This window comes from Mustelus asterias, unplaced genomic scaffold (assembly GCF_964213995.1).
Source record: "Mustelus asterias unplaced genomic scaffold, sMusAst1.hap1.1 HAP1_SCAFFOLD_334, whole genome shotgun sequence".
NCBI classification, from domain to species: domain Eukaryota; kingdom Metazoa; phylum Chordata; class Chondrichthyes; order Carcharhiniformes; family Triakidae; genus Mustelus; species Mustelus asterias.
The window spans coordinates 415,055-435,869 of record NW_027590296.1 but is presented as its reverse complement, the minus strand read 5'-3'; the positions used below and the strand labels follow the sequence as shown (position 1 = coordinate 435,869).

Genomic DNA, 20,815 nt, shown 5'->3' with positions numbered 1-20,815 from the left:
CTAAGTAACTGGAAAAGGAGGGAGCCCAGTCTGAAGAAGGTTTAAACGCAGGCTCCACTCAACCCCGCACCCACCCACCCTCACTGGTGCCGAGTTTGTGCACCGCCATGTCCTATGGAGGTGCGGGGACTGCTGCATGCAGCACCCTCCACCCCAGGCCCCCGGGGTTAAGGACAGGGACTCCCGTGTAGAGCAAGAGCTCCAACAGGGACTTCCGTCTCTGGTCAGTGACAAGGAATGTCCGGGTGACGGACGAAGGAAGGGAAGGGAATGTGTCTCTCTGGACTATTTTGAGTAGAACCAATTAAACTATGTAAACAAACTAATGGAGTGATAAAGATAGCAGCCCCCTGTGTCACTGCCTCAAACAGAAACAAGTCACAAAGGAAAATTAAATCATGAAACCAGAGTCTGATTAACGAGGTTAATAAAACACCCCAGTCCCCGTGGTGCCCAATGGGCAGGGAAGGCTGTGACGGTATTGGCACAGACTCTTCCCCAGGGACAGCCAGTCCTTAATATCGCTTCGGTGGGTCTGTATAGCTGCTCCAATCAAAACCCCAATGAATGCCCCCAACCTGAAAACGATGGAAGATAACCGACGTACAAGTCACGATGTGGAGCAGGGGATGAGGGGGGCACTGTACGGGTCAAACCAATCACACCCCAATAGAGGATCAATGTCCTCGGGGGATTCAGGGCGGGGGTAGGGGGGGGACGGAGAAATTGGGGGAGCAGCGCAAGGATTTGAGTCAAATGTTAGGATCCCATCAACTCCTTGAGGCAACGGGTAGAAAAGCCGAATGTTTGTAACAACACATCGAGTTTATTCAGTTCAATAAACACACACAAAACTGAAATGAAACGGCACTGGGGTAACAGTCGACACTGGACCATGCTCTCCCGGGTCATTGGGGCATCAGATTTTGGGTTACGTTCTGCCGACTCTCCTTGCCGGCTCTCTCCCAGTGCTCTATTCACTGTGGTCCTGTATTTGTCCGCTCTCTCCCAGTGCTCCATTCACTGTGTCTCTGTCCGCTCTCTCCCAGTGCTCCATTCACTGTGTCTCTGTCCGCTCTCTCCCAGTGCTCCATTCACTGTGTCTCTGTCCGCTCTCTCCCAGTGCTCCATTCACTGTGTCTCTGTCCGCTCTCTCCCAGTGCTCCATTCACTGTGTCTCTGTCCGCTCTCTCCCAGTGCTCCATTCACTGTGTCTCTGTCCGCTCTCTCCCAGTGCTCCATTCACTGTGTCTCTGTCCGCTCTCTCCCAGTGCTCCATTCACTGTGTCTCTGTCCGCTCTCTCCCAGTGCTCTATTCACTGTGGCTCTGTCTTTGTCCGCTCTCTCCCAGTGCTCCATTCACTGTGGCTCTGTCTTTGTCCGCTCTCTCCCAGTGCTCTATTCACTGTGGTCCTGTCTTTGTCCGCTCTCTCCCAGTGCTCTATTCACTGTGGTCCTGTCTCTGTCCGCTCTCTCCCAGTGCTCCATTCACTGTGGTCCTGTCTCTGTCCGCTCTCTCCCAGTGCTCTATTCACTGTGGCCCTGTCTTTGTCCGCTCTCACCCAGTGCTCTATTCACTGTGGCCCTGTCTTTGTCCACTCTCTCCCAGTGCTCTATTCACTGTGGCCCTGTCTTTGTCCACTCTCTCCCAGTGCTCCATTCACTGTGTCTCTGTCCGCTCTCTCCCAGTGCTCCATTCACTGTGGTCCTGTCTTCTCCACTCGTAGGCAGCGATGTCTCATGTTGTCCATCTCTCCAACTGAGAGCCCCTTTCCATGCCATTTAGGCTGTAAAACAGGCGGCATGGCACCTGGGTTCGATTCCTGGCAGCACGGTGGCACAGTGGTTCGCACTGCTGCCTCACAGGGCCCCAGGGACCCGGGTTCGATTCCGGCCTCGGGTCACTGTCTGTGCGGAGTTTGCATGTTCTCCCCGTGTCTGCGTGGGTTTCCTCCGGGTGCTCCGATTTCCTCCCAGAGTCCAAAGATGTGTGGGTTAGTTGGATTGGCCTTGGTAAATTGACCATAGTGTCAGGGGATTGGCAGAGTAAATGTGTGTGGTTGTGGGAATAGGGCGTGGATGGGATTGGTGTCTTGCAGACTTGTTGGGCCGAATGGCTTCTCCTTCTGCAAAGTCGGGATTCATCTCTGGCCAGCCTGAAGGTGAGTTCATCCGTTGTCTCCAGCCAGTCTCTGAGCCTCATGCCAGCCAGGGATAATCCCCATTTTCCCCTTCTTTTTCAATATTTGGATTGTTTTGAATGAAGATTGATATTTTGATGCAACCGCGATTGTGACCTTGTCTTCTCTTCTCATAGGCAGCGATGTCCCGCATTGTCCATCTATTGTTTTGAGAATCCCTTCGCACGCCATTTTGGGCTATAACCATCTCTGGCCAGGCTGACGATGACTTCATCAGTTGTCTACAGCCAGTCTCTGAGCCTCACTGCCAGCCAGGGATGATTCCCATTTTCCTCTCTTTTTTTATGTTTGATTGTTTTGAATGAAGATTGATATTTTGATGTAACTGCGAGGCTAGTTGGTGAAGATCAGCCGAGTGTTCGTGTATTTAAACGTGACTAAATGTGCCTTTAGCCACTTATGTACAAATTAAGGACGGTCCTTGACCTGGACCTGAGTAATTGTTGAGAAACATCTTTGTCTCTCCAAGTTTAAACTGCTGGTGTTAATAGAAATAGCAGAAAATACCTGAGCTCACACTTTCTAACTTTCACCGACAAACACAACCAAATCCCTTTGAACATCAACATTTACAAGTTCCGCACCATTTAAAAGAAATATTCTGCTTTTCCATGGTTACCACCAAAGTGAATAACTGCTCATTTCCCACATTATATTCCATTGGCCATCTTGTTGTCCACACACTTCACCATTCGGTATCCTCCACACAGCTTACCTCCCTAGCTTTGCATCAGCAAACCGAGATACATTACTCTGTCTCTGCCATCAAAGTCTGTGGACAATTCTCCCCGTGTCTGCTCCGGTTTCCTCCCACAGTCCAAAGATGTGCAGGTTCGGGGGATTGGCCAGGGTAAATGTTTAGGTGAGGTGGATTGGCCGTGGAAATGTGTGGGGTTACGGGGATAGGGTGGGGGAGAGAGCCTGGGTAAGATGTTCTGTTGGAGCTTTTGACCCCTGACGAGGGGTTTTCCAGACTCTAAATGCTGCCTCCTTTCTCTCTCCACAGATGCTGTCAGACCTGCTGGGATTGTCCAGCATTCTCTGTTTATGTTTCAGATTCCAGCAATCATTTCCCTCATTCCTTTGGAGAGCCAGTGCAGACTCAATGGGCTGAATGGCCTGTTGCTGCGCTGTTTGGGTTGTACAGCTGTCTGGAATGTTCCAGAGTGTCAGGTGAATATTTATATTCATCCTCTTGGGACTCTGTCTGATTCCCACTGAGTCTGGCGCATGTGCGCCAGAGGGCCGGAACCTTTGTGAGGGGGACCGGAAGCAGTGTAACACAGAGGGCTGTGAGGGGGACCGGAAGTCGTATAACACAGACGGCTGTGAGGGGGACCGGAAGCAGTGTAACACGGGGACGGCTATGAGGGGGACCGGAGTAAGAAGTCTAGCAACACCAGGTTAAAGTCCAACAAGTTTATTTGGTAGCAAAAGACACTCGCTTTCAGAACAGGCTGTTCCTTCGTCAGGTGGGTGGGAGTTCTGGTCACAAACAGGGCACAAAGACACAAACTCAATTTACATGAATAATGATTGGAATGTGAGTCTTTACAGCTAATCAAGTCTTAAAGGTTCAGACAATGTGAGTGGAGGGAGCATTAAGCACAGGTTAAAGAGATGTGTATTGTCTCCAGACAGGACAGTTAGTGAGATTCTGCACATCCAGGTAGGTTGTGGGGATTACAGATAGTGTGAAATGAACCCAAGATCCCGGTTTAGGCCATCGTCATGTGTGCGGAACTTGGCTATCAGTTTCTGCTCAGCGACTCTGCGCTGTCGTGTGTCGTGAAGGCCGCCTTGGAGAACGCTTACCCAAAGATCAGAGGCTGAATGCCCGTGACCGCTGAAGTGTTTCCCGGCAGGAAGGGAACACACCTGCCTGGTGATTGTCGAGTGGTGTTCATTCATCCGTTGTCATAGTGTCTGTTGAGCGGGCATTCAACCTCTGATCTTCGGGTAAGCGTTCTCCAAGGCGGCCTTCATGACACACGACGGCGCAGAGTCGCTGAGCAGAAACTGATAGCCAAGTTCCGCACACATGAGGACGGCCTCAACCGGGACCTTGGGTTCATGTCACACTATCTGTAACCCCCACGACTTGCCTGGGCTTGCAAAATCTCACTAACTGTCCTGTCTGGAGACAATACACATCTCTTTAACCTGTGCTTAACCCTCTCTCCACTCACATTGTCTGTACCTTTAAGACTTGATTGGCTGTAAAGACTCGCATTCCAACCATTATTTTGTAAATTGAGTTTGTGTCTGTATGTGCCCTGTTTGTGAACAGAACTCCCACTCACCTGATGAAGGAGCAGCGCTCCGAAAACTCGTGCTACCAAATGGCCTTTTGGCTAAGATCAAGTGTAGTATGGTCGGCAGCCCATGGTCGGCCGCACTTGGTTGAGGTCATTGGGTTACGCTGAAGCTTCATATGTTTCATATGAAGCAATTTTTTAAAGCGGCATCTCGGCCTTTTGGCGAGGATGCAAATGAGCTCAGGTCTTAGAAACATAGAAACCCTACAGTGCAGAAGGAGGCCATTCGGCCCATCGAGTCTGCACCGACCACAATCCCACCCAGGCCCTACCCCCACATATTTACCCACTAATCCCTCTAACCTACGCATCCCAGGACTCTAAGGGACAATTTTTAACCTGGCCAATCAACCTAACCCGCACATCTTTGGACTGTGGGAGGAAACCGGAGCACCCGGAGGAAACCCACGCAGACACGAGGAGAATGTGCAAACTCCACACAGACAGTGACCCAAGCCGGGAATCGAACCTTGGAGGAGGAACCTCCCCCTTCTCCAATCAGCTTGGCCCGTGTAGATCAGGCCCAGGACAGGGTGGTTTGGTCGCTCGCCCTGTCTTGTCAGCCTGGATCGGAAATGTCTCAACTTGTTGAGACTCTGAATTGGATTTGATTGGAAAAGTATTAAAAAAAATAAACCTGTTGGTCTTTGACCTGGTGTTGTGAGAGTTCTTCCTGTGCCCAACCCAGTCCAACACCGGCATCCCCACATCATGACGACAGGGGGACCGGTGGGCGGTGAGGGGGACCGGAAGCGGTGTAACACAGAGGGCAGTGAGGGGAACCGGAAGCAGTGTAACACAGAGGGCGGTGAGGGGAACCGGAAGCAGTGTAACACAGAGGGCGGTGAGGGGGACCGGAAGCGATGTAACACACAGGGCGGTGAGGGGGACCGGAAGCGGTGTAACACAGAGGGCAGTGAGGGGAACCGGAAGCAGTGTAACACAGAGGGCGGTGAGGGGAACCGGAAGCAGTGTAACACAGAGGGCGGTGAGGGGGACCGGAAGCGATGTAACACACAGGGCGGTGAGGGGGACCGGAAGCGGTGTAACACAGAGGGCAGTGAGGGGAACCGGAAGCAGTGTAACACAGAGGGCGGTGAGGGGGACCGGAAGCGATGTAACACACAGGGCGGTGAGGGGGACCGGAAGCAGTGTAACTCAGAGGGCGGTGAGGCGGACCGGAAGCAGTGTAACACAGAGGGCCGTGAGGGGGACCGGAAGCAGTATGACCCGGGGAGGGCGGCTGGGACGGACCGGTTTTTGGTGCGGGGCGGTGGGCAGTATCTGGGGCCGGGACTAGGCCGAGCGGCAGGAGGCGGGGGAGAGACACTCATCCCGCCCGGCTACTAACGCCATGACTCTCTTCCACTTCGGCAACTGCTTGGCGCTGGCTTATTTCCCTTATTTCATCGCCTACAAGTGCACGGGGCTGTGAGTACCTGAGGGTGGGGTGAGGGCCATCTCCTCCCGCCCTTCCCCCAGGATGTGGGAGTCTCATTAGCATAGCGATCCGCACGCGGTGCCGTCAGAGGGCTGATTAGCATAACGGCATTGAGGAACGCTCCGCTTGTGACGTCAGACGTCGCAGTCGTCGCGCGTCCTGCCGTGTTGACGTCACACGTCATTAGCATTGCGAGCGTTGACATTAGACGCCTTATTAGCATAGCACGCCCTCAAGGGGTGATGTCAGATGCGTTATTAGCATAACGATCCCGAAGACCGCGGGCCCTAATTTACATAATGGCTGCATGCTCATTAGCATGACGCATGCATAATGAATGAGCCCCTGGGCAGAGCCCCGCCCTCTCGTCAATTGTCAGTGACCAGAGGCGGGAAAGAAAGGAATTGGCCTCAGGACCCCCCCTTCCCCATCAATGGGCCCCAGTCTCTCTCCCACTGCCCCCCCCCAAGTAAACCTCCTGTTGCTGTGTAACAGGCTTGAGGGGCTGAATGGCCTCCTCCTGTTCCTGTGTAACAGGCTCGAGGGGCTGAATGGCCTCCTCCTGTTCCTGTGTAACAGGGTCAAGGGGCTGAATGGCCTCCTCCTGTTCCTGTGTAACAGGCTCGAGGGGCTGAATGGCCTCCTCCTGTTCCTGTGTAGCAGGCTCGAGGGGGGCTGAATGGCCTCCTCCTGTTCCTGTGTAACAGGTTCGAGGAGCTGAATGGTCCTCCTCCTGTTCCTGTGTAACAGGCTCGAGGGGCTGAATGGCCTCCTCCTGTTCCTGTGTAACAGGCTCGAGGAGCTGAATGGCCTCCTGTTCCTGTGTAACAGGCTCGAGGGGCTGAATGGCCTCCTCCTGTTCCTGTGTAACAGGCTCGAGGGGCTGAATGGCCTCCTCCTGTTCCTGTGTAACAGGCTCGAGGGGCTGAATGGCCTCCTCCTGTTCCTGTGTAACAGGCTCGAGGGGCTGAATGGCCTCCTCCTGTTCCTGTGTAACAGGCTCGAGGGGCTGAATGGCCTCCTCCTGTTCCTGTGTAACAGGCTCGAGGAGCAGAATGGGGCCTCCTCCTGTTCCTGTGTAGCAGGCTCGAGGAGCTGAATGGCCTCCTCCTGTTCCTGTGTAACAGCCTGGAGGGGCTGAATGGTCTCCTCCTGTTCCTGTGTAACAGGCTCGAGGGGCTGAATGGTCTCCTCCTGTTCCTGTGTAACAGGCTCGAGGGGGGCTGAATGGTGTGCTGTTTCCCGATGCTGTGTGTGATGCTGATGTTGTGTGTTCCAGGTCTGAGTACAATGCTTTCTGGAGGTGTGTGCAGGCTGGTGCTACCTACCTGTTTGTGCAACTCTGCAAGGTAAAACCCTGAACCCCTCTCCATTCCAGAACAGAGTTTCTGTCATAGTCGGCTTATCCCGGACTCTCGTGAGAGGATGGGAGGCCATTAGTTGAAGTGTTTGCAGATCTCAGGGCAGAAGGGAATCAGGGAGCAGTGGGAGGGGTTTGGGGGTCCTGGGGCGGAGGGAGGAATTGGGGAGCAGTGGGGGGGGGTTTGGGGGTCCTGGGGTGGAGGGAGGAATCAGGGAGCAGTGGGAGGGGTTTGGGGGTCCTGGGGTGGAGGGAGGAATCAGGGAGCAGTGGGAGGGGTTTGGGGGTCTCGGGGGAGAATCGGGGAGCAGTGGGAGGGGTTTGGGGGTCCTGGGGTGGGGGGAGGAATTGGGGAGCAGTGGGGAGGGGTATGGGGGTCCCGGGGTGGAAATCGGAGAGCTGTGGGAGGGGTTGGGGGTTTCGGGGGTGGTGGGGAGAATTGGGGAGCAGTGGGAGGTATTTGCGGGTCCCGCGGTGGAAATCGGAGAGCAGTGGGAGGGGTCTCGGGGGCGGTGGGGAGAATCGGGGAGCAGTGGGAGGTATTTGCGGGTCTTGTGGACGAGCGAGGGGGGGACGGAGAGGTTGCTTGTTGGGAATCTCTGTGTTGCTCTGTTAAGATAGTGACTGCCTTGTTTCTCTCTCTCTCTCCCCAGATGTTATTCCTCGCCACATTCTTCCCCACCTGGGACGCCTCTGTGGGTGTTTACGATTTCATTGGGGTAAGTCTGGAATCGAGCAGATATGTCGAGAAGGGCAGGTTTAACACGTGTCTCCCCCCCCCCCCCCCGGAAAGGGATTGTCTCAGCTCCAGGCTCCATTGGTTCCCCACAGATGCATCTGTCCACGGCACTATCAATCAGAGTGACCGCCGCACAGTCCTTGTGGAGACAAAGTCCCGCCTTCATATTGAGAATAACCCCCATCGTGTTGTGTGGCACTATCACCGTGCTAAATGGGACAGACTTCGAACCAATCCAGCAACTCAAGACTGGGCCTCCAGGAGGCGCTGTGGGCCATGAACAGCAGCGGAACTATCTTCCAGCACAACCTGCAACCTCATGGCCCGGCATATCCCCCACTCAACCATTACCATCAAACCAGGGGATCAATGGAGAGTGCAGGAGGACATGCCAGGAGCAGCACCAGGCACACCTATAAATGAGGTATCAACCTGGTGAAGCTACAACATAGGACTACTTGCATTCCAAACGGATTGGATCTGAGCTCTGCAGTCCTTCCAGAACAAGTCGAGAATGGTGGTGGACAATTAAACAACTCGCTGGGGGAGGAGGCTCCACAAATATCCCCGTCCTCCATGAGAGGAGTCCAGCACATCAGGGCAAAAGATAAGGCTGAAGTATTCGCAGCAATCTTCAGCCAGAAGTGCCGAGTGGATGATCCATCTCGGCCTCCTCCAGTGGTCCCCAGCATCTCGGATGCCAGTCTTCAGCCAATTCAATTCACTCCATGTGATATCAAGAAACAGTTGGAGGCACTGGATACTGCAAAGGCAATGGGCCCTGATAACATTCCGGCAATTGTACTGAAGACTTGTGCTCCGGAACTTGCCGCTCCCCTAGCCAAGCTCTTCCAGTGCAGTTACAACACTGGCATCTACCCAACAATGTGGAAAATTGCCCAGGTATGTCCTGTACACAAAAAGCAGGACAAATCCAACCCGGCCAATTACTGCCCAATCAGTCTACTCTCGATCATCAGGAAAGTGATGGAAGGGTCATCGACAGCGCTATCAAGCAGCACCTGCTCAGCAATAACCTGCTCAGTGACGCCCAGTCTGGGTTTTGCCAGGGTCACTCAGCTCCTGACCTCATTACAGCCTTGGTTCAAACATGGACAAAAGAGCTGAATTCCAGAGGTGAGATGAGAGTGACAGCCCTTGACATCAAGGCCACATTCGACCGAGTGAGGCCTCAAGGAGCCCCAGCAAAACTCGAATCAATGGGTATCAGGGGGCAAACTCTCCGCTGGTTGGAGTCATACCTGGCACACAGGAAGATGGTTGTGGTTGTGGAGGGTCAGTCATCTCAGCTCCAGGACATCTCTGCAGGAGTCCCTCAGGGGAGTGTCCTCGGCCCAACAATCTTCAGCTGCTTCATCAATGACCCTCCCTCCATCATAAGGTCAGAAGTGGGGATGTTCGCTGATGATTGCACAATGTTCAGCACCATTCACCACTCCTCAGATACTGAAGCAGTCCATGTTCAAACGCAGCAAGATCTGGACAATATCCAGGCTCGGGCTGACAAGTGGCAAATAACATTCATGCCACACAAATGCCAGGCAATGACCATCTTCAACAAGAGAGAATCTAAACATCACGCCTTGACATTCAGTGGTGTAACCATCACTGAATCCCCCACTATCAACATCCTGGGGGTTCCCATCACTGAATCCCCCCACTATCAACATCCTGGGGGTTCCCATCACTGAATCCCCCACTATCAACATCCTGGGGGTCACCGTCACTGAATCCCCCACTGTCAACATCCTGGGGGTTACCATCACTGAAACCCCCACTATCAACATCCTGGGGGTCACCGTCACTGAATCCCCCACTGTCAACATCCTGGGGGTTCCCATCACTGAATCCCCCACTATCAACATCCTGGGGGTTACCATCACTGAAACCCCCACTATCAACATCCTGGGGGTTACCATCACTGAAACCCCCACTATCAACATCCTGGGGGTTACCATCACTGAAACCCCACTATCAACATCCTGGGGATTCCCATCACTGAATCCCCCACTATCAACATCCTGGGGGTCACCATTGACCAGAAACTGAGCTGGACCCAGCCGTATAAATACTGTGGCTCCCAGAGCAGGTCAGAGGCTGGGAATCCTGCGGAGAGTAACTCACCTCCTGACTCCCCAAAGCCTGTCCACCATCTACAAGGCACAAGTCAGAAGTGTGATGGAACACTCCCCACTCACCTGGATGGGTGCGGCTCCAACAACACTCGAGAAGCTCGACCCCATCCAGGACAAAGCAGCCCAGCTCGATCGACACGCTAACCACAAACATTCACTCCCTCCCCCCACCGACGCACAGTGACAGCCGTGTGTACCATCTACAAGATGCACTGCAGCGACTCGCCAAGGCTCCTTAGGCAGCACCTTCCAAACCCACCACCTCTACCATCTAGAAGGACAACGGCAGCAGATACCGGGGAACACCCCCACTTGGAGGTTCTCCTCCGAGTCACTCACCATCCTGACTTGGAAATATATCGGCTGTTCCTTCACTGTCGCTGGGGTCAAAATCCTGGAATTTCCTCACTCTCAGGAACCAAAGTCAGACAGAAATCCAACTCTGGGCTACGCGAGATGTTGGGATGGGTGGACAGAGAGGTTGGTTTTTTAAAAGCGACTTAATGGAGGAGAGAGATTGATGGACAGAAAGAGACGGAGAGGGCTGGAGAAGTTTTGGGAGGGAATTCCAGAGCCCAGGGAGGTGGGAAGACCGGAGCAGGGAATGTGGAAGTTAATGAGGGTTTATATTTTCTGTATTGTGTCCAGGAGTGTATGAAATCGACAGTGGACCTGGCTGACTTGGTCGGACTTCACTTGGTGATGTCCAAGAACGCGGGAAAAGGGGAATACAAGATCATGGTGGCAGCGATGGGCTGGTCCACTGCAGAACTCATCATGTCCAGGTGAGGAGAGGAACCCGGAGTTGCTGCAGGCTCAGGCTGTCCCTCTGTCCTTGTCCCGAACACCGCCCCCACTCCCGTCCCAAACACTGCCCCCCCAACCCCCCCCCCGTCCCAAACACCACCAGCCGACACCCCGCCCCACCCCAAACACTGCCCCCCAACCCCCCCCCCCCCCCCGTCCCAAACACTGCCCCCCCCCCCCCCCCCCTCCCTGTCCCAAACACCACCGGCCGCGCCCGCCCCCCCCCCCCCCCCCCCCCGCGGTCCCAAAAACTGCTCCCTCCCCTGTCCTAAACAGCGCCCCCCGGCCCAAACTGCCGGCCGTTCCCCGCCCCCCCCGCGCTCCCAAACACCGCCACCCGACCCCCGTCCCAAACACTGCTGGCCGCTCCCCCCCCCACCCCAAACACCCCCACATCCCAAACACCCCGTCCCCCCGTCCAAACACCGCACTCCCCCCCCCCCCCCCCCCACCCCCGGCCCAAACTGCCAGCCATTCTCCCCACCCCCCCCCCCCCCTCCGTCCCAAACACCGCTCTCCACCCGTCCCCAACCCAAACACCGCAGGCCACACCACCCCCCCCTCCCCTCCGTCCCAAACACTGCTGGCCGCTTCCCCCACTCCCCGTCCCAAACACCGCTCTCCACCCGTCCCCAACCCAAACACCGCAGGCCACACCACCCCCCCCCCCCCCCCCGTCCCAAACACTGCTGGCCACTTCCCCCACTCCCCGTCCCAAACACCACTCTCCCCCCATCCCCGTCCCCCAAACACCGCTGTCCCCCCTGTCCCAAACACCGCCGGCCGCCCCCCCCCCCCCCCCCCCCTCTGTCGTCCCGAAAACCGCCGGCACCCCTCCTGTCGCAAACACCACCGGCTGACAGCCCCCCATCCGAAATATCGCCAGCCGACCTCCCGTCCCAAAAAAACTGCCGGCCAACACCCCCCAACCCCGTCCAAAACACCGCCCCCACTGTTTGGGACGGGGTTTGCTGTTAGAGACAGTGACTGGCGGTGGGGGTGACGGGGGTGGGGGGGTGGGGTGGGGGGAGGCCGGCAGAGGTTGTTGGTTGCATTGGGACGGGGACCGGGGGAGCAGTGTTTGGGAGGGGGGTTGCTGTTCGAGACAGTGACTGGCAGTGAGGGTGATGGGGGGATGGTGGGGGGCAGTGGGATGGGGCTGCTGTCGGGGACACGGAGAGTTATCGAGAAGGTGTATTCCGGTTTTTTCATCCCCTTTTCCTCACTTTTCCAGATGTATCCCCCTCTGGGTTGGTGCCAGAGGGATCGAGTTTGACTGGAAATATATTCAGATGAGCTTTGACTCCAACATCAGTCTGGTAAAGAACATCGCTCACACTCTGCTCTCTCATTTTCACTCCGAAACCACCTCTGTTGTTTCTGCTCACTCCCCCTCGCCTCACTCTGGGATAATTCTGTCTGGTCCCAGTCTCTCCCACAAGGGAAACAGCCTCTCAGCATCAACCCTGTCAAGTGTCAGCTTAGAAACTCCAAAGTGTTTTATGAAGCCGGCTCGGATAAGCGTGAGATGCTTCACTCCAGATATGATTCAAGTGACCCACTAGGGAGCTTTTATCAAACAAAGATTATTTAAGAATATAGTTAACGTGGAGAGTAAGAAAATTTGCAAGAACTTTTATCAATTACAAACGAGAAACAAAACAACCACTATAATGTATAACTGTTAATATATCTAATGATGTTCCAATTAAAACCAAAACCCATCGACAAAACCCTTTAAACAGGTTTATCACTGCACAGGCTAAAGCTCACGAGATACTGGAATCCAGTTCCCTGGGTTGAATGCTGATTTCAAATGATCTTGAAAACTCAGAGCAGCCTGCAGCCATCAGCTCCCCAAAACCAGATTCTTTACTGCAGCCTGGCAAGAAGCTGTGCTTTCAGCAAACTGGTAAAACTTTCAAAGCAAAACAGAGGGACTTATTTTCCAGCTTGCTTCAAAGACTGCCAATAACCCTGCAGCCAAAGAAAAACTGAAAGCCAAAACATTTCAGTCACCTGACCTCCCACAATTTTTTTTCTCCTTCCAGCAATGACATCACCCAAAGCTGTGACTATGATTTTTAAAACACCTCTTAAAGGTACACTAACGTCACACTGGCCCCCTGAGGATCCGACATGTCTCAGTAAGGTCACCTCTCATTCTTCTAAATACAATCGCATGATTTAACTTAACGAGTGAATTGACAATTGGTGCACCCCGCCCCGAGAACGAGTTTGATCGACACGCTAACCACAAACACTCACTCCCTCCACCCCCGACGCACAGTGACAGCCGTGTGTACCATCTACAAGATGCACTGCAGCGACTCGCCAAGGCTCCTTAGGCAGCACCTTCCAAACCCACCACCTTTACCATCTAGAAGGACAAGGGCAGCAGATGCCTGGAAACACCACCACCTGGAGGCTCCCCTCCGAGTCACTCACCATCCCGACTTGGAAATATATCGGCCATTCCTTCACTGTCGCTGGGGTCAAAATCCTGGAACTCCCTCTCTAACAGCGCTGTGGGTGTACCTACACCACACGGGGCCTGACGGATGTCCAATAACAATCCAGGAACTCCCTCTCTAACAGCACTGTGGGTGTACCTACACCACACGGGGCCTGACGGATGTCCAATAACAATCCAGGAACTCCCTCTCTAACAGCACTGTGGGTGTACCTACACCACACGGGGACTGACGGATGCCCAATAACAATCCAGGAACTCCCTCTCTAACAGCACTGTGGGTGTACCTACACCACACGGGGCCTGACGGATGTCCAATAACAATCCAGGAACTCCCTCTAACAGCACTGTGGGTGTACCTACACCACACGGGGACTGCAGCGGGTTCAAGATGGCGGCTCGCCCACCCCCTTCTCAAGGGGCAATTAGGGATGGGGGGTAAATGCTGGGCCAGCGACACACACATCACGTGACAGAATCGATTGAAAAGCAGCAGCTGCTTTATCTTTCAGAGTGAACCTGCTCCCTGTGTGAATTTGCTGCCTTTCCCCCCCTCACTCCCCAGGTTCATTACATCACCATGGCTGGACTGGTGTGGATGTTCTCGCGATACGACCTCCCAAGACACTATCGTCTGCCCATCGCCGTTCTCCTGGCTCTCAGTGTTTACAAAGCCTTCCTCATGGAGTAAGTCTGTGTGCAGATTAGCACCATTAATCCTGCCAGTGCGATCCCTGTGCCTGCGTGTCCTTCACGTGAGTGTGTGTCTGTGTGTGTGCGCGTGTGTGTGTGCGCGCGTGCGGGTGGGGGGGGGGGGGGAGGGGAGAGAGAGAGAGAGGTGTGCATGTGGGAGGCGGGGGTGGTGTTTGTGTGATTTGATTTATTATTGTCATGTATTGTGATACAGTGAAAAGTATTGTTTCTTGCGCGCCATACAAAGCATACCATTCATAGAGTACAGAGGGGAGAAGGAAAGGAGAGGGTGTAGAACATAGTGTTATAGTCATACAGAGTATGGGTACAGAGAAAGATGAATTTAACACGAGGTAGACCCATTCAAAAGTCTGACGGCAGCAGGGAAGAAGCTGTTCTTGAGTCGGTTGGTACGTGACCTCAGACTTTTGTATCTTTTTCCTGAAGGTGGAAGAGAGAATGTCCGGGGTGCGTGGAGTCCTTAAATATGCTGGCTGCTTTGCCGAGGCAGCGGGAAGTGTAGACAGAGTCAATGGATGGGAGGCTGGTTTGCGTGATGGATTGGGCTACATTCACGACCTTTTGTAGTTCCTTGTGGTCTTGGGCAGAGCAGGAGCCCAGACCGAGCTGTGATACACCCAGAAAGAACGCTTTCAATGGTGCATCTGTGAAAGTTGGTGAGAGTCGTAGCTGACATGTCAAATTTCCTTAGTCTTCTGAGAAAGTAGAGGTGTTGGTGGGGCTTTCTTAACTATAGTGTCGGCACGGGGGGGACCAGGGCAGGTTGTTGGTGATCTGGACACCTAAAAACTTGAAGCTCTCGACCCTTTCTACTTCATCCCCGTTGATGTAGACAGGGGCATGTTCTCCTTTACACTTCCTGAAGTCGATGACAATCTCCTTCGTTTTGTTGACAATGTGGGAGAGATTATTGTGAGGGGGGAGGGGGTTACCCCACACAAGGACAGGATCAGAGTGGTCCCCTAGTCTCTCTGTTGCAGCCACTCAGCAGGGCCACTGTAAGCGGATGTTTCTATTGCTGACTGACCCCATTTTATCTCTGCCTCTCTCTCCACACCCCCCTCCCCCTCTCCTCCACAGGTCCTTTGTCCATGTGTTGTTGTTGGGCAGTTGGACTGCGCTGCTGATCAAAGCTATGGTGACAGGGGCCATTTCTCTCAGCTCCTTGGTCCTGTACATCAACCTGGTACACAGCAACTGAGGTGGAGCGGAGCGCCGGTGAGGGAGGGGCCTGGCGGACTGGGGGGGGGGAGGGTGTTTCCCCAGGAACGGACGGATAATTGAAGAGACAGTGTCGGTGTGAGTGGACCCTGAGCAGCACTGATGCTATCCTGAAACGGGGGGGGGGGGGGGGGCACTGTCCCCTTGCTCACCCACCCACTTTCCCCAGTGAGCTGCCAATGTGGCACCCCTCACCACCCCGCCATAGCCCGCCTCTCTGAGACAGGACTGCTTCCCGCTGTGTGGCTGCAGCTGGTGACGGGGGTCCCGATTGGTGGCAGTGCGGGGGATTCTCAGGGGGCCGGTCCCCCCACGAAGGGGTGAGATCCGTTTGCCATGGAAACCATCAGAAACTCCCCCGGCGACTGACAGCGAGAATTCCTGCCGCACGCGAGGTCTGTCCGTACCCTCCACTGAGAATCGATTCCACACCAATAAAACATTTCCAATTACTGAGCAGAGAGTTTGGATTCTGTGCCTTCCACAGAACTGGCAAACAACACAGCCATAGGAGGAGGCCATTCAGCCCACAGAGTGCGTGCTGACACAGGGACCACTGAACCGGACAGGGTGCCCTTAACACAGTGAAAAACAAACAGCAAGATATCAACGCATCAACAGAACGGCAAATTAAATCCAACAGCAGTCGCTGTCAGTTCCATTCCCGCACGGCCTTCGCTGGATATTGGGAATCTCAGTGGGATGGAGGGGCAGAGGGATCGGGGGGAACAGATCGGAAAAGAAAACACTCGGATAGCATCACAAGGTGAATGGCACCCATATCCCTCAGTTAGACCCACACTCGGAGCACTGTGCACAGTTCCGGTCTCCATATTCCTCGGTTCGACCACACTCGGAGCACTGCACAGTTCCGGTCTCCATATCCCTCGGTTAGACCCACACTCGGAGCACTGTTCACAGTTCCGGTCTCCCTACCCCTCGGTTAGACCCACACTCGGAGCACTGTTCACAGTTCCGGTCTCCCTACCCCTCGGTTAGACCCACACTCGGAGCACTGTGCACAGTTCCAGTCGCCATATCCCTCGGTTAGACCACACAAGCACCGTGCACAGTTCCAGTCTCCATACCCTCGGTTAGACCACACTTGGAGCACTGTGCATAGTTCCAGTCTCCATATCCCTCGGTTAGACCACACACGGAGCACTGCACAGTTCCGGTCTCCATATCCCTCAGTTAGACTCACACATGGAGCACTGTGCACAGTTCCGCTCTCCGTATCGCTCAGTTAGACCACACTGGGAGCACTGCACAGTTCCGGTCTCCATACCCCTCGGTTAGACCCACACTCGGAGCACTGTGCACAGTTCCAGTCTCCATATCCCTCGGTTAGACCATACTGGGAGCACTGTGCACTGTTCCGGTCTCCATATCCCTCGGTTAGACCCACACTCGGAGCACTGTGCACAGTTCCAGTCTCCATATCCCTCAGTTAGATCACACTGGGAGCACTGTGCACAGTTCTGGTCTCCCTACCCCTCGGTTAGACCCACACTCGGAGCACTGTGCACAGATCCGCTCTCAGTATCCCTCGGTTAGACCACATATTATAAAGTGGAGATTGGCCCTCCCTCTGAGAACTAATAGAACAAAGAAAAAATACAGCACAAACAGGCCCTTCGGCCCACAAGTTGCGCCGGTCATGTCCCTACCTACCTAGGCTTATATATAGGCTTACCTATCACCCTCAATCCTATTAAGTTCCATGTACTCATCCAGAAGTCTCTTAAAAGACCCAATCGAGTTTGCCTCCACCACCACTGACGGCAGCCGATTCCACTCACCCACCACCCTCTGAGTGAAAAACTTACCCCTGACATCTCCTCTGTACCTACTCCCCAGCACCTGAAACCTGTGTCCTCTCGTAGCAGACATTTCAGCCCTGGGAAAAAGCCTCTGCGAGTCCACCCGATCTATACCTCTCAACATCTTGTACACCTCTATCAGGTCACCCCTCCTCCTTCGTCTCTCCAAGGAGGAAAGACCGAGCTCCCTCAACCTGTCCTCATAAGGCATGCCAACCAATCCAGGTAACATCCTTGTAAATCTTCTCTGCACCCTTTCAATCATTTCCACATCCCTCCTGTAATGAGGCGACCAGAACTGAGCACAGTACACCAAGTGGGGTCTGGCGAGGGTCTTATAAAGCTGCATCATTATCTCCCGACTCCTAAACTCAATCTCTCGATTGATGAAGGCCAGCACACCATACGCCTTCTTAACCACCTCCTCTACCTGCGAGGCCGATTTAAGAGTCCTATGGACCCGGACTCCAAGGTCCTTCTGATCCTCTACACTGCTAAGAGTCTTACCCTTGATATTATACTTCTTCATCCCATTTGACCTGCCAAAATGGACCACTACACATCTATCTGGGTTGAAGTCCATCTGCCACTTCTCCGCTTAGTCTTGCATCCTATCTATGTCACGCTGCAGCTTCTGACATCCCTCCAAACTATCCACAACACCACCAACCTTCGTGTCGTCGGCAAACTTACCAACCCATCCCTCCACTTCCTCATCCAGGTCATTTATGAAAATGACAAACATCAAGGGTCCCAGAACAGATCCCTGGGGCACTCCACTGGTGACCGACCTCCATTTAGAAAAAGACCCATCTACAACCACACTCTGCCTTCTGCAGGCAAGCCAGTTCTGGATCCACACGGCAACAGCCCCTTGGATCCCATGCCCTCTCACTTTCTCGAGAAGTCTTGCATGGGGGACCTTATCGAACGCCTTGCTGAAGTCCATGGAAACCACATCTACCGCTTTTCCTTCGTCAATGTGTTTAGTCACATTTTCAAAGAACTCCACCAGGCTCGTAAGGCACGATTTGCCTTTGACAAAGCCGTGCTGACTACTTTTGAGCATACTAAACTTCTCTAAATGTTCATAAATCCTGTCCCTCAGGATCTTCTCCATCAACTTACCAACCACTGAGGTTAGACTCACCGGTCGGTAATTTCCTGGGCTATCCCTATTCCCTTTCTTGAATATAGGAACCACATCCACAATCCTCCGGAACCTCTCCCGTCTCCATCGACGACGCAAAGATCATCGCCAGAGGCTCTGCAAACTCTTCCCTCGCCTCCCACAGTAACCTGGGATACATCCCATCCGGTCCCGGCGACTTATCTATCTTGATGCTATTCAAAATTTCCAACACATCCTCTTTCTTATTGTCCACATACTCAATCTTTTCAGTCCACCTCAATCCTGTAGTACAACCACCCAGGTCTTTTTCCACCGTGAATACCGAGGTTAAATATTCATTAAGCACCTCTGCTATTTCTTCCAGTTCTGTACAGACTTTCTCACCTTCACATTTTATAGGTCCTATTCCTTCGCGTCTCATCCTTTTACTCTTCACATATTTATAGAATGCCTTAGGGTTCTCCTTAATCTGACCTGCCAAGCCCTTCTCGTGACCCCTTCTGGCTCTCCTAATTTCTTTCTTAAGTCCCTTCCTACAAGCCGTATACTCATCTAGATCCCTATCATCGCCTAGCTCTGAACCTTTTGTACGCTTTCCTTTTCTTTTTGACTAGGTTCAGCACAGCTTTCGTGCACCACGGTTCCCGTAACCTACCAAAACCTCCCTGTCTCATCGGAACGTTGTCATGCAGAACTCCAGACAAACATTCCTTGAAAATCTGCCACCTTCGGTACTTTTCCTCGAGAATGCCTCCTTCCAATTTACGCCTCTAATCTCCTGTCTGATGGCTTCATATTTCCCCTTACTCCAGATAAACACTTTCCTAGCTTGCCTGATCCTATCTCTTTCCAATGCTAGCGTAAAGGAGATAGAGTTATGATCACTATCCCCAAGATGCTCCCCCACTGAGAGATCCGACACCTGTCCAGGCTCATTAGCCAGTACCAGATCGAGTACAGCCTCTCCTCTTGTCGGCTTATCCACACGCTGTGTCAGGAAACCCTCCTGAACACACCTGACAAACTCCTCCCCATCCAAACCCCTTACCCTCAGGATATTCTAATCGATGTTTGGGAAATTAAAGTCTCCCATCACGACAACCCTGTTATTACTACATCTCCCCAGGATCTGTTTCCCTATTTGCTCCTCAACATCCCTGTTACTATTGGGCGGCCTGTAGAAAACACCCAGCAAAGTTATCGACCCCTTCCCGCTCCGAACTTCCACCCACAGAGACTCTGTAGACAATCCCTCCACGGCTTCCACCTTCTCTACAGCTGTGACACTATCCCTGATCAGCAGTGCCACTCCCACCCCCCCCCCCCCCACCTCTTTTGCCTCCCTCTCTGTCCTTTCTGAAACATCTGAAACCCGGCACCTGAAGTATCCAGTCCTGTCTCTGTCCCCAAGTCTCCGTAATGGCCACCACATCACACTTCCAAGCATCGATCCACACTCTAAGCTCATCCACTTTATTCACTACACTCCTGGCATTGAAATAGACACATCTCAAACCTTTGGTCTGAGCTCTCCCCTTCTCCATCACCTGTCTATTCTCCCTCTTACACTGTGTACAATCCTGCTCTCTATGCAGGCTAACCTCCTCGCTCTCAGTCACCCCCCAACCTTTCTTGTTTAAAGTCTCTCCAGTAGTCTTAGCCAACCTTCCCGCCAGGATATTGGTCCACCTGGGATTCAAGTGCCACCGTCTTTTTTGTACAGGTCACACCTGCCCCTAAAGAGATCCAAATGATCCAGGAACCTGAATCCCTGCCCCCTGCTCCAGTCCCTCAGCCACGCATTCATCCTCCACCTCACTCCATTCCTGCTCTCACTTTCCCGTGGCACAGGCAGCAATCCTGAGATTACTACCTTTGCTTTCCTCCTTCACAACTGTCTATCGAACTCTCTATATTCTCTTTTCATGACCCCTTCTCTCTTCCTACCTATGTCAGCAGTACCAATATGTACCACAACCTCTGGCTCCTCTCCCTCCCACCTCAGGATATCTGGGATGCGATCAGAGACATCCCGGATCCCGGCACCAGGGAAGCAGACCACCATCCGAGACTCCTGTCTGCCTCCGCAAAAACGTCTGTCCGACCCCCTTACTGTTGAGTCCCCGATTAATACTGCCTTCCTCCTCCTTTCCTTAGCCCTCTGAGTTACAGGGCCGGACTCTGCTCCAGAGACACGGCCACTGCTGCTTCCCCCAGGTGGGCTGTCCCCCCCAGCAGTACTCAGACAGGAGTACTTATTGTGAAGGGGCACATCCACCGGGGTGCTCTCTATCACCCGAGCTTTCCCCTTCCTGAACGTTACCCACTTGTCTGCCTGCCGTGGCCCTGGTGTGACCACCTGCTGATAGCTCCTGTCTATCACCTCCTCATTTTCCCATACCAGACGAAGATCCTCGAGCTGCACTTCCA

The 20,815-nt window shown here is 53.5% G+C and overlaps 1 protein-coding gene across 1 annotated transcript; it reads left to right on the top strand.

The window, feature by feature from the left end:
* The first annotated feature begins 5,725 nt into the window (after positions 1-5,725).
* tmem147 (transmembrane protein 147) lies at positions 5,726-15,886 on the top strand. The gene is made up of 7 exons (XM_078204454.1): positions 5,726-5,950; positions 7,240-7,309; positions 7,974-8,039; positions 10,864-11,000; positions 12,257-12,341; positions 14,061-14,182; positions 15,290-15,886. The coding sequence occupies exons 1-7, from the start codon at positions 5,874-5,876 to the stop codon at positions 15,408-15,410; spliced, it is 678 nt and encodes a 225-aa protein (XP_078060580.1). The 5' UTR covers positions 5,726-5,873; the 3' UTR covers positions 15,411-15,886.
* Positions 15,887-20,815: the final 4,929 nt, after the last annotated feature.

What these genes read in the sequence shown, in the direction of transcription:
- tmem147 (XM_078204454.1), top strand. Translation starts at nt 5,874, where the DNA reads ATGACTCTCTTCCACTTCGGCAACTGCTTGGCGCTGGCTTATTTCCCT. An exon ending in TGTTTGTGCAACTCTGCAAG is followed by an intron (nt 7,310 to 7,973) that starts GTAAAACCCTGA and finishes CTCTCTCCCCAG; the next exon opens with ATGTTATTCCTCGCCACATT. An exon ending in TACAAAGCCTTCCTCATGGA is followed by an intron (nt 14,183 to 15,289) that starts GTAAGTCTGTGT and finishes TCTCCTCCACAG; the next exon opens with GTCCTTTGTCCATGTGTTGT.